Source organism: Protopterus annectens, chromosome 5.part0 (assembly GCF_019279795.1).
Source record: "Protopterus annectens isolate FY-2018-M chromosome 5.part0, PAN1.0, whole genome shotgun sequence".
Lineage (NCBI taxonomy): Eukaryota > Metazoa > Chordata > Ceratodontiformes > Protopteridae > Protopterus > Protopterus annectens.
In genome coordinates this window covers 1281123496-1281137184 of record NC_056735.1, presented here as the reverse complement: position 1 = coordinate 1281137184, position 13689 = coordinate 1281123496, and the positions used below count along the sequence as shown (strand labels likewise).

At 38.0% G+C, this 13689-nt stretch overlaps 1 protein-coding gene across 1 annotated transcript in view; it reads left to right on the top strand.

The window, feature by feature from the left end:
• Window positions 1–13689, top strand: part of LOC122802352 (signal-regulatory protein gamma-like) — a 593926-nt gene that overhangs the window by 142423 nt on the left and 437814 nt on the right. Inside the window, exon 3 of the mRNA XM_044071988.1 lies at window positions 3535–3840. Within this exon, the coding sequence (XP_043927923.1) occupies window positions 3535–3840 (306 nt within the window). The remainder of the gene's footprint in view (window positions 1–3534; window positions 3841–13689) is intronic.

Genomic DNA, 13689 nt, shown 5'->3' with positions numbered 1-13689 from the left:
TACATGTGTTGGAAGCATATTGTAAATTCTTTTTTATTAATCCTGTTGCTTCTATTGTTATTAGACCTGTCTGGATATCTTTCTGCCACATTGTTCTAGTTTCTGATTACAAATCCTAGTATGTTATGACTTTGTGTCAGCAATTGAGTCTGTACATATGACACTGTAACTGCTAGGTATAGCAATTTCATTGATTAACACTACTTTCGTCTCATTTTTTGGACTACTATATCTTGTTTTCTTGTATCTATTTGATCAGTTGTTGGCATTAGGTGATCCTATGTGATCTGAACTTGATCACCTTAATTCACTTCAGTATACAGACCAGCAATAAGTGTACCACACCTGGCAACAAGATGTGTAACTGGTTCCAGTTATGTTTTACAGAACTAGCATTTGTCTGTTTCTCCCACATTTTCAAAAGATTTTGTAAACTACTGCATATGTAACTTATTATCTTGGGACGCCATTATTAACCTTTCATCCCTTGGTTTAAATTCATCTGTCCTTATACATTCCTACATTAAATCTTGCTCAACATGTGGTTGCTCTCTGAGTTTTCTATACTTGCTGCTATACTTGTGGACTTTCCAGTTTTTTCTCCTTTCCCTTTTCCCTCACCCGTTTCTTTATATTTTCATTTTTTTTTTGGGGGGGTATTTTCAGTTGCTACTGTTCTCATCTACTTCTGGCTCAATTTCCATTTCCACTGCTTTTCTAAATGTTTCTGCTAAACTAAGCAAAGATTTCAAATAAAACCTCTACTCTTCATGTTTAAAAACTTTCACTATGTTTGGTTCTGATGAGGTCAGCAAATATGCATGCAGTCCCATGATTGCAGACTTAAACATCTAGTCAATTTTGAGGAGGCACATATCGAGAAAGAGAGAAATGCATGATCTTGGTATGCACTAAAATGCTAAAAGTCAGAACAGGAAGAGCAAATTTATTTATGTCTTGGACTTTATTGTTAGATGTCAGTGATACTAACCATTCCACTTATCCCTTCATTTAGCCCATCGTTTCAACATTGCCTTTAGTTTTCTGAAGTAATATTGCTAAGCTTTGATCTCACTTGTTAATGTTTCTTGCCAATACTTCACTGTTTGCAAAAATGCATGCACTCCCACATGTTCACCTTCTTTTATATTACATTCCTGTCTCAGGCTAATATGTTTTGGGTGCTGCAGCTTTTCTTTTATAAATATTGCTTTTGCACATTTAGCAAGACAAAATGTCATTCTTATATCATCTGAGAAAATTTTTAACCAATTTAGTTGTGCTTTTAGATCCTCGTCTGATAAACTATGCAGTTTTAACTCAAACACAAAAAGTAGATGAGTAGTCTTGAAGCAAAGTTGATTTCTGGAAATTAAGCCATAACCAAAAGCAAAGCTATAAAATGAAAAAAAGAACGTAATGGGTTGAGCATAAGACAGTCCAGCAATGGTGACAAAGAATCACTGTGGAATATCCCCATTTGAATATTTATCCCTGGGATAGTCATTTGCCCTTTGTAATGGCTTAGCTGTAAAATGGATTGTCACTATTTTATTGTGATTCCAATATAATTAATCAATTTAGGGAGTATCTTATTCATCTGTATGCATTCTGCTGTCCATGAATATGTAATACCGCTAAATTCTTTTTGTAATCTATCCATGCTATACTAGATTTAGCCCCTTTTTTCAGTTCTCTGTTGTGGCTTTATTTAACAATAGATGATCCTTTGTTCTTTATGACTTCGTATTACCTTGCTGTTCTATTGCCATGATTGAATTGTTTTCTAGGGGGCTATAAACACTGTTTGTATCATTCCAGTATGTGATTTATACATTGTTGTGATACTGTGTGTTACTTTTACCACATCTATCTTTATAAGAATATTGGATTATCTATTCAGTTTTCTGTATTCTTCTAACAGAGATACCTCTTGTCTTATTTGCCTTATACTTTTCTCTTTTTGATGATACCATGGTGGCACCTACTTGTTTCTATCATTACTGTACATTTTTATAGCAGCACTTTATCTGTCATTAATGTAATCAATTATTGTAGCTGCACAATAATATATGTTATTTATTTCTGTTATATCACGTGAATTTCTCTTAATAGTCCATATTACTGTCTTCATCTGTTTTATCAGGCTTTTAACATTTTGGGCCTTATTTACTTTATGTAAGCTGTTTCTTTCATCGATCTTAATGTGGCTACCCATATCTATTAAATTGCGCAGGTCTTCCCTTAGATAATTTTCTTTTTTAATGCAGAGCATCTTCTTTGCTCTCCACTTTCTGTTCTTTCCCCTTGCTGTGTAATTCTACCTAGACTTTTGTGCGAATCTCCTGTGGAAGGTTCTTGAACATCTCCCTGTGGCAGATCTTCTTTTGATACATCTTGCTCCTTCTGCTGTTCCTGTTTCTTGGGACTCATTTGCATAACATCTTGTGATATTGCCTGTGTTTTCACACTAAATCTCAGATGTTTCATTCCTTCATTTTCTATTTGTTTACTTTCTGTCTTACTAAACATTTTTTTTTACACTCGACCTTTGTGATATTAATTTTTGCATTGAAAAAAAATATCATATCTGGGTGTCTGTATCTGTATTTCCCTTCAAATATATTTGTAACTGTATATTTATATTGATTAGTTTTGCTTTCTTCTCTGCAATAAATTTCTCACCTTATCAGACTTCTTTATCTTTCACATGTCAGTTTTTCTTCTTACGTCCTTCGTTGCTTCCTTTTCCAGGATGCCGAATGTTTCTTCATCAATATGATTTTTTTCTCTGATCACTTGCATTAAGGATTTTAAACTATTGTCATTAAGACTAGGGAGGTGGCCAAAAGCCATGCCTTTCCACCACCACCCCTGGTAACTAAGCTGGTAATCAAACTAGGATGGGATGGCTCATAGTCAGGACTCCCCCCATTTATACTGCAGAGCCAGGACTTGTTCTGTTTTTGTCTACAGTTATTTTACTTTTAGGAGCAGGGTAATAATCTGTGTTTACTGCATAAAAATGGCAGCAATTTTATGTAGGTTTGCCATACTTCTTTTTTTTTCTCATGCCTGATTCTGGAGAAATGATTGTTTTATTTACATACAAGACAACACTGAGCAATACTTATTCTGCCTCTGTGATAACAGACTGAGATGCATTCAGAATATTATGGATAAAATAATCAAGTTTTCCTAACATCATTCCTCTCATTCTTATATGTTAACAATATACAATTCCATCCCTGCTCTTATCTAAAAATATAATAAAGAATGTATATGTACTACTGTTTGTAATCCAATCCTATTTCATAATAATATACCAAAGTCTGGTGATAAAATGCTATGATATTGTTAGATCTTGCTGCTTGACATGTCCGGATTTCTTTATGTTTAAAATATGTCCAAATCTTGAAATATAATGGTCTATATCTAAACAAGATCTGACTTTATACATTAAGTAAACATAAAATCTATCATAAATAACACTGGATTTGATTTTTATACTAATGTTAATGTTTTATTTTTAAGGAAAACCTTCTTCTCCATCAGTTTCTGGACCAGCTGAAAAAGTTATCCTTAATTCACGGGTGACAGTAAAGTGCACATCTAGAGGATTCTCTCCACCAGAGATTAACATTACATGGTTTCAGAAAGAGACAATGCTTACAAAATCCAGTCCGAATGTTACTTCAAATGATGGAAACAGGACATATAATGCAGAAAGTAATATCACACTTCTAGCTCATATCAACTCACCTGTTACCTGCAGAATTAGTCATGCAGCATTAGAGCAGCCTCTGAATGCAGTCTTCAATTTTAATGATATATTGAAAGGTAAGCTATGTATTTGCAGTTACTGTTTTATTAACAAGTAAAATCATAACCTTAGAAAAATGCATTGCTGCATCCACAATGTCGTAATATCAACTAACCGCAGAAAGTTAAATAGATTATGAAAAAAATAAAACAAAATACACACATGCATTCCTAGATGAATTGCAAAATGAAATACATAGTTTAATAAACAGTCCATTGCCCTAGGAAATTTCAGGTCTGTGTGTATGGGATTCATGAAGATTTAAAGGTTTGTGTAGTGCAGTCTGCACTTTAAGATAGAATTCCACATGAGCCTCATCACGCAGTACAACTTAACCATGTGACAGATAAATTAGAACTCATACTTTGTGGCATGGTAAAGACATTGTACTAGACTTTCCTGCTGGCCTTCCTGACTGGTGAGTATGTGTGTGTCTTCATTCCATAGTGGTATACAAACAGTGCTTATACCACCCCTTAAAGGAAGGTAGATAAAAGTGTGTGCCTCAAGTTACCCCTCAGTCTTCATATTTGTATGTATCACTAATCATTACTTAGGGTTGACCCCTATCTTCCCAAACATATACAGTAATGGTCTTTGCCAGGGGTACCTCCTACAACATGGCATTGTATCACATGCTTACAGGTGGAGATAACCCCTCCTATCTCCCACACTGTCACTCAGTATGCAAGGCTGCCCTCTTCCCACCTCCTATATCAGAGTTAATTATCTTTCTTCAGGAAACAGTGAACAGCTGATTTACCCTGAATCATTCAGTACACCCTACTTACTGACACTTCACAGGAATTCATGACTCTATTCCACTGCTGTCTTATTATCATGCACTTTAAGTGTGCATTCTGCATTATGCAGAAAATCAAGGCAAACTCTTTTAAGTTTATTTGCTGTATAAAATAGTACTGAGGAAATTTATGAATTACAAAGTCCCAACACCAGTAATATTTTATAACTCAAATCAGTGACTATGGTTTTCACTGGTAGGGTTTCATGGTCATCTCTATGGGCTCCTAGCAACCTTTAAAATTCATATCATCCTTATATCTCATTTGGTAACCACATCTGCAGCTTACATAAACAGTAACTTATACAATTACCTGTGTTTTCTGTCTTAGCAGAAGAATCTGGCCATCAAGTAGTTTAAGTGTCTCTGCTATGAAACAACTGTGATTACTAGTTAGAAGAAAAATCCATCAGTTATGAAGTTTAAATGTATGTGCTGATGTTAATTACCAAGACAGGTATTACACAATGCAGTACTGTTGCTATACTCAAACTGCAATTGTGGCAATATTTGTAGTTCAAGCTTTTTCAGTAAGTACTTAAGAAACATTTATTGCTTTATTCTTGGTTTATACTAGGAAAGAATGTTTATGCAATTTATTTAGTTTAGATCTTTAGTTTAGATCTGTTCACAAATGAAGACTGTTCTGCACTCCTAATTTTCAAGTAGAACTGTTTTCACTGTCTCATAGGACATCAGTAGCCTGCTGTATCACTTGTGCCTAAATTAAATTTCCACTCATACATCAGTGCCTTATTCATATTTGTGAACAATAGAATTATTATAGACTGATCTTTGAAAATCACGGAGGAAATTCAAGAAAGAGGACCGTTTATTTTATACACTGTGCAATTTTAAAGGAACCCTTTATTTTATACAAAATGCAATTTTTAACTTCTTTTTTTCAGTAAGGATAGACTTAGACTAATTGTCTAAGTAATACATATTTTCTTCTGCTTGTTATGCATAATGTATGATTATATTCTGGGTCATGGGATATGTCTGTTGGACTAGTGAACAGCATTCATCTCTGACTTTCATTGGCTATCTTCCCTATCTAGCCTTTCTTTTTTCATAATAATGCTAAATCAGAACAAGAAGTCCTCCCAGAGACTGCACAAAGGTGACACAGTTAATAACATTTAATTAAACTGCTTTGGGCCTCCCTCCTGACAGTGATCAATGCAATAAAAAACAGAAGTTTATTCACATAAGCTGTGTCAGGTACTCATCTCAGTTGTTCGGCATGTTTCATCTATACTCGTAATACCACAGAACTCTACTTCAATTATATATATATATATATATATTTATATCATATCATTAATTATGATCAGCCTTTATTTGAATATCTAATATTCAGTCAGATTTCCATGATATTTTCTGTTTACTTGGTTATAATATATATATATATATATATATATATATATATATATATATATATATATGCATCTTTGAACCGCTTTAGACTTTTACCATAATGACAAAAGGCTCCTAAGACTAGCCAACTAGCCAACCATCTCATCACTGGCCAGCAATAATTTTGTACTTCTGCTAGTTACCAGTTATTGCTATCTCTACCAGTTTGGAGTTACCAGTTATCTAAACCAACAAAAGCAGAGGAATACACATATATCAGTGGGAGCAAAGTTCTGCATGAAGCTCTATAACTTTGTAGAGGCACCGCCTGCCATATCCACATTGTATAACCAGTGGTAGCATTGAAAGTGTTGCTCAGTGCATGTACAATAGCATATCAGTGTTTGCAGAGTCAATGTTTTCTGGTCAGTGTTGTGAATGTCAATATTTAGGCATCCAAATTAAATTTAGTTCACCTATATCTCACTCTGTCTCTCTCTCCCTCTCTCTCTCTCTCTCTCTATATATATATATATATATATATATATATATATATATATATATATATGCACAAACACTCACAAACACACACACACACACACACACACACACACACACACACACACACACGCGCACACACACACACACACACACACACACACACACACACACACAGACATACAGACACACACACACACACACACACACACACTAACTTTTCAAAGTTTTGCTAAAAGATATGAGGGGGAATTCAATAAAGCCTACATGATTTTTAACACACACACACACCTACACACACACACACACACACACACACACACACACACACACACACACACACACACACACTCACTAACTTTTCAAAGTTTTGCTAAAAGATATGAGGGGGAATTCAATAAAGCCTACATGATTTTTTTTTGTGCACCCATCATGATACGATGCCTACATGAGAGCGAACATTTTTAGATTCAGTAAGCAGCGCTTAGTAGTGTGCATGCAAGCACAAACAGAGAAAATTCTGAGGAATGCAAATTACCTCATATAGAAATGAGGCAGATAGATTTATCCAGCAAGCAGAAAGGCATCTGTGTAAACTCTGTGTCAGTGTTCGTAGTCTACGCGAGCCTACACAGACAGAAGGGGATGTAAAACTCCACAAATATGGACATACCAACCATGAAAATGTTATATCACATACAGATATGTGGAAAACTAATATTGTGGATGTCAGAAAGAGGAGGGGAATAAGTTAAATTAATAATATTTTTTTAATAATCTCGGCATGTTTGCTGTACGGACCACAGTATGCAAACATGCTTAATAGAAAAAAAAAAAGAAAGAGGGAAAAAAAAGCATGTTATAATATTTGTCAAAAATGTCTTATAGGACCTTGTGTCGGGCCTGTACAATGGTGCACTGGTGCTGCTGCCCAGGTCATATGGCTATGAACCATGTAGTTTCCAGGCTGTCAGCACAGATATGTATGCAAATGAGGTGGATGTCGTGAAAAGCAAAAATGAGAAAGCATGTCCATATATCCATTTCATGCAGTCTCTAACACCATGTTGATATTTCTACTGGATGTGGATGCCATCACAGGGGTGTGTCCTGTTTCTTTTAGGATTGCTTAATTCCCAGTACATGTGTTTGCATGGCACACAACATAGCTGAGCTTGTTCGTGCAAAAAGACGACCCAAGTCACAGTGATGACGTAGGCAAAAAGCAATTAAAACTGTCATATTCAATGATTTTTTTTTTACTTTTTATAAGCTATGCTGTGTGGCGCAGTGCATAGCTTAATGTGTTCATGCAGCGCACTACCCATGTGACAGTGATGATGTAGACAGCAATGAATGTAAAGCAGATATATTCAATGAATATTTATTATTTTCTATAAACTATGCTGTGTGGCACCACATCGTGCACTAAAATAGGGCCATTAAATTATGTTAATTACATTCCATGCAGGTGAAATGCATCATATTTAGCCAATCACACATGATGGACCTATAGTAGACCTGTATAAAGTATGCATACACCCTACATTATGATTTTTCTCCAATAATCTGGACCATTGGAGTACAGAATTGAGAATTTTAACTGAGATAATGCTAGGGGCAGCTGCTGGTCTGCTACATCTGTATGTGCTAGACGCAGAAGTCATTGCTGCTGGTGTAGCTGACTATAGGCCTAGGCTGAGAAGGAGAAGAGTGTTTAGGCCCAGGGTAACCTTCCAGCAGCTACATAATCTGGAGATTGCAGAGTGCTACAGGGTGGAAAGGGACGTACTACAAGAACTCACTGAGCTCTGCCACCCTCAACTCAGACCTATAGCCAACAAAGGGGAACCCATCCCAGTGGAAACAAAGGTATTGATAGCCCTTAGGATACTAGCTACAGGTACTTTTTAAAGATCAGCTGAGGACATGATGGGGGTGTCACAGGTATCTGCATCCAGGATACTCCACCATTTCCTGGATGCTGTACTACCACATACCAGTGAGCACATATATTTTCCCCTCTCCCTTGAGGTGAGGGCAAGCAATATGCAACTGTTCTACCATGTAGCACACTACCCTGAAGTACTGGGTGCCATAGATTGCACTCATGTAAACATCAGCATGCCACCTGGTGAGCAGGGTAGAATCTATGTTAACAGCATGGGGTACCATTCCATCAGCTGCCAGATTGTGTGCAATAGCCAGGGGATTATCCTGAATGTGTGTGCTGGTAGCCCTGGCAGTTATCATGACTCCCATTTCTGGCACACATCATAGCTGTACCAGATGTTTGCTAGGGGGGACATCCCACATGGCTATTTACTGGGGGATGCTCGCTATGCCCTGCAACTGTGAATGATGACACCTATCAGAAATGTGCACATACCCACAGAAGAACACCATAGCAAGGCACATGTACAAACTAGGAACATCATAGAGCATGTGCTTGGGTTCTGAAGTCACAGTTCCAGTGCCTAGATATATCTGGTGGTGCCCTGCAGTATTTTTCAGCCACATGTGCACATATATTCACAGTATGTGCTATGTGCAATCTGATCCTGTGGAGACAGCTGCAGCAGGATCAACAAAGGGAAGCCTAGTTCAACACAGCCACAGTCACAGGAGGACTTGGAGGAGGAACCCCTTACTGATGTCCCTGTAGGCAGACATAGGCATGCTCAGCATGCCCTTTCTTTGGCTAAGAGACAACACATAGCATATTCACTGACAACCTAGGGACTAACACCTTACTCCTGTTTACATACAGAAATTAAAATTGATGTCAGGTAACCCACACAACCTGTACCTATCCATGTATTGGCTGTGTACTACTTGCATCTGACAGAGTCAGCTCTGAACTACAGTTGTGTCACCTGCTGCATTTGCAAGGTAAGTCCGTAACCTACATAGTACTTGTAAGGATTATTATGATACGGCATTGTACGTATGGATCTGGTACATTATGCAACTGAATATAGTGGGCTACTTGGACAGAAATAACATCCACATGGGACTACAGATACCCATTCCACTATCATGTCTCCATTACTATTCACTACACCTCATGCATGGAATATTCATGCAGTTCTACTACAACAGCTTACTAGTACACCAGCCAAGGAAGATGTTAGACAGTGGGGTTACATGATATTCAGACTATTGTGCATCCCAGCAGAATGTGTGGTGTTGCTCACCCACCCCCAACACAGCAGTGTTCCCTTGTAACTGCTGTAACAGTAACTCATCAATGGTATAGCAGCATTTCAGGCAATCTCAGAACAGTAACATAGAAATTGATCATACATTGTATGTCTTACTTAATGCAAGAATAACAATGCACATATTTATGCAGGTGATTGTGTGATGAATGACCCCTGTCTGTTAAGCAGCTTCTGTAGCTCAAAGAACAATTAGCTTGTGTGATGGCATTCATGGTTCTAATCTGGAAGTGTTAATGTGTTTTGGATGTGAGGTTTTATTACCTTGTGTTTTACTGACCATCAGTCTGTGTGTGGTCTAATATTTTTAATGCCTGTCATGCATAAATTACATCAGACAACCTTAGAAAGTTGTAGCCAATTTGAGTGAAGTGTGGCAGTGTAGAAACAGGGACAGATGTCATTTCATGTAACACACAAACTCCCAGACTGGACTACAAGTAGGTGTGGGCTGGAGTCAGTTTATAACTAGCGAAAATCTCAATGGCGATGCTGATACACTTAGTTAGGCACAGCGCAATTCTGTTGCTCCTCAATCCAAATGATTTTATATATAGCTATGTCTATAGATACATACATATATGTAAACATATCTGTCTGTCTGTCTGTCACTATCTCTCCCTATAGATATATATCTATATGTACACATAATATATATAATATATATATATATTTATTTATTTATTTATTTATATATATATATATATATATATATATATATATATATATATATGTGTGTGTGTGTGTGTGTAACATACATCTCTGTCTCTCCCCATGTATCTACATAACACACACACACACACACACACACACACACACACACACACACACACACACACACACACACACACACACACACACACACACACACACACACACACCTACATTTATATATACATCCCTGTAATATACATAAATATATATGTTTATATGTGTGTATGTCTGTATTGTCCTACATACTGATAATGGTGAGTAAAGTTGCACTGTGACACATATATGGTGTTGCTCAAAGGACCAAAGTAAGGGCTCAGCAGTAGATAATGCACTTACTTACAGCCTCCTGTGCCTGCCGGATGTCAGCACATATACACCAACAGGTGAACAGGTGGTGCAATGTATAATGTTGTCTATGCATGCATTGACAGAGCACATTATTTTTTCCCACAGGCTTGCCCAGCCAAATGCAAACAGACACATACACCAAAATGGCAACTGCAGCCACATAGCTAGGATAGAAAAGCAGGTATCTGACTGCTAGGCTACTAGATGCAGATAACAGTAAAAGGCAATATCATTCTGCAGGCCACAGATGCTGCTGAACACAAGCTTAGATTATGTACTCCACAAGTAGTTCACCTGCAGTCATATGTAAAGCAAACTTCAGCTGTGGCACATGCGATAAATACAGTGATCTGTAGTGTGTAAGACTAGGTAGGTGGTGCTTCTAATCAAAGTACAGGCCACTTGGTGTGTGTGTGTGTGTGTGTGTGTGTGTGTGTGTGTGTGTGTGTGTGTGTGTGTGTGTGTGTGTGTGTGTGAATCTCCCTGCAAAGCTAATGAGAATCCCACATTGACTACCAAACTGCAATGGTTCTGCACTTTTTAGCCTTAGCAGTTGATGACAGCCTCCAAAATCCTCTCACAAGGCCTGCTGATGTAATGTACCTTAAAACTACCAACTGCTGTTGCAATGTCAGCCTTTAGCTGTGGCTCATGCAATAAGTATTGTGATCTGTAGTGTGTAAGACTAGATAGATAGGGGTTATTCTCACATCAGGCATGTGTGTGTGTGTGTGTGTGTGTGTGTGTGTGTGTGTGTGTGTGTGTGTGTGTGTGTGTGTGTGTGTGTGTGTGTGTGTGCATCTCCCTACAATATTAATATGATCAACACACTGACTTAGAGTGAGGTAGGGTTTTACAGTATTTTGGTTGTAGCAGGTGACGTGGACCTCCTTATTCCTGACCACAAAAAGGCCTGCTGATGTCATCTAGCACAAGATTACCTAAAGAGATGCAGACTTGAGTGATGGTGTGTGCATTAAGTACTGTAATTTGTAGTGTGCACCATTAGATAGCTAGGGGCTCTAATCTAATTGCAGCCAGTTTGGAGAGTGTTTGTGTGCAGTGTTCTGTAAACATTAATTTGTAGTGTTACTATTTTCACTGTAGCTATGTTTGTGTGTATGGGTGGATAGTAGACAATTTTATATCAGCATATGGGATCATAGGATCATTGGACTTTACTAGCCTAAAGGTCCTAGGGCCCTTACAATCCTAGTCAGATTCTTACCCTTATTTTCATGATCAGCACATATTGCCCCGTCCATAAGGGATACAGACAGAAGCCCTGTGGTGAAATAATGGTCACCCAACCAATCATGCAGATTGCATCTGAAGACAGACAGTGAGGTGCATTGTTTGGCATTAGGTGAGAGTCTGTTTCAAAGGTTTGTTAAAATCTGGTGGACAGATCTTTCCCACCAGCATGCATGAGTAACATCACATACAAGGTTAATGTCCTTTCAGTGAGTAATTCATGTACCATTCCACCTACAGATATGCAGTATTTCTAGTAAAGCAGGGTCAGATATTGTCTTGTATGCAAGGCAGAGATCACTTGTGAGTAGTCTATATGACACAGGCTACAATGACAGTTATTTCAGACAATCCCCATAGGACAGATATTGGAGACTTGAAGTTCCCTTGTGAGGAACCTTTGTGTTGTGTGCAATTGCCATCGGTCTTGGAAAGCTACATGACAAAAATGGCCATTGCACTCAATTATTGGCATGATGTGATGATGGAAGAGTATATGGAGGTTATAACCACATAATTTTCTTGTGACAGTTGCTTCAGTTATGACATGAGTATGTTATAATTCTTTCTTACAACTGAGGAGATATGGCGATCTATGGTAGAGTAGGTGTAAACCTGTGTGGCCAAGCCTGTGTACCCATGTCTATCACCCCTGAGTATGTACATCAGGTGTTGCTACTGATGTGATACTTACCAAGAACATTGATGTTACCAATGGAATTATACTACATACATATTTGCATGGAGTTTATAGCCATGAGTATGTTAACAAACATTTGTTCATAAAGACCCTCTTGTAGGAGATTAACATAACTGGGAGATTGTATGACCACTCTCAAGTTTACAGGCATCCTTTCAGCCACAGACATTCACTTTGTGCCTGTACTTTCATTATATGGACTCCAAGTAGTGGACTGATCCCTGTGGAACACCACTGGTTATAGATCAGCTATTGGAGGTGGTTTCCCCTATGTTAAGTATGAGGTCTATCAGAGAGTCACTTAGTGACCCCCTCTACTGATAATACTTTGACTACTTGGGTGATTTTATCAATGAAGCCTGAGTAGGGGATAGTGTCAAAAAATGACTTGGCTAAGTCCAGGGATTTGTATGCTCAGATGTCCCCTCATTCAGGTTGATGGTGACCGCCTCATACATGTTCACCAGGCTTAACAGGCATGATCTTCCTCTCAGACATCCAAACTGTGTAGGGTCAGTTGTGTGTAGATTACATATATCTTTACTGATCAGGTCCATGATGATTTGCCTCATGGGCTTACAGATATGGCTACTCAGGGTACTAGGTCTGTAGTTCCTGTGGTCGGTGGATGCACCACATCAGTGCAAGGGGATAACTGTTGCCATTTTCCAGTCAGATGGGATACAGCTGATGGTTACATAATGATTGCAAGGAGTTTCCAATGGTGTTAGTAATCCTTGTTGGATCACATGCATGAAGCAACCTAGGATGTCAGCAGGTCCGATAGATGCTGTATTTCATCCTTAGAGAAGCCATTTATGATCTGCTGTGCAGATATAAAAGGTATGGGACAGGTTGTAGGGATGTTGTGGTAGGTGTGGTGGGGACAGGGGAATGAAGTTGTCACCGAACCTGTCAGACAACAGGTTAGCTATGTCTACAGGCTCATTATATGTGGTATCATTAAGTA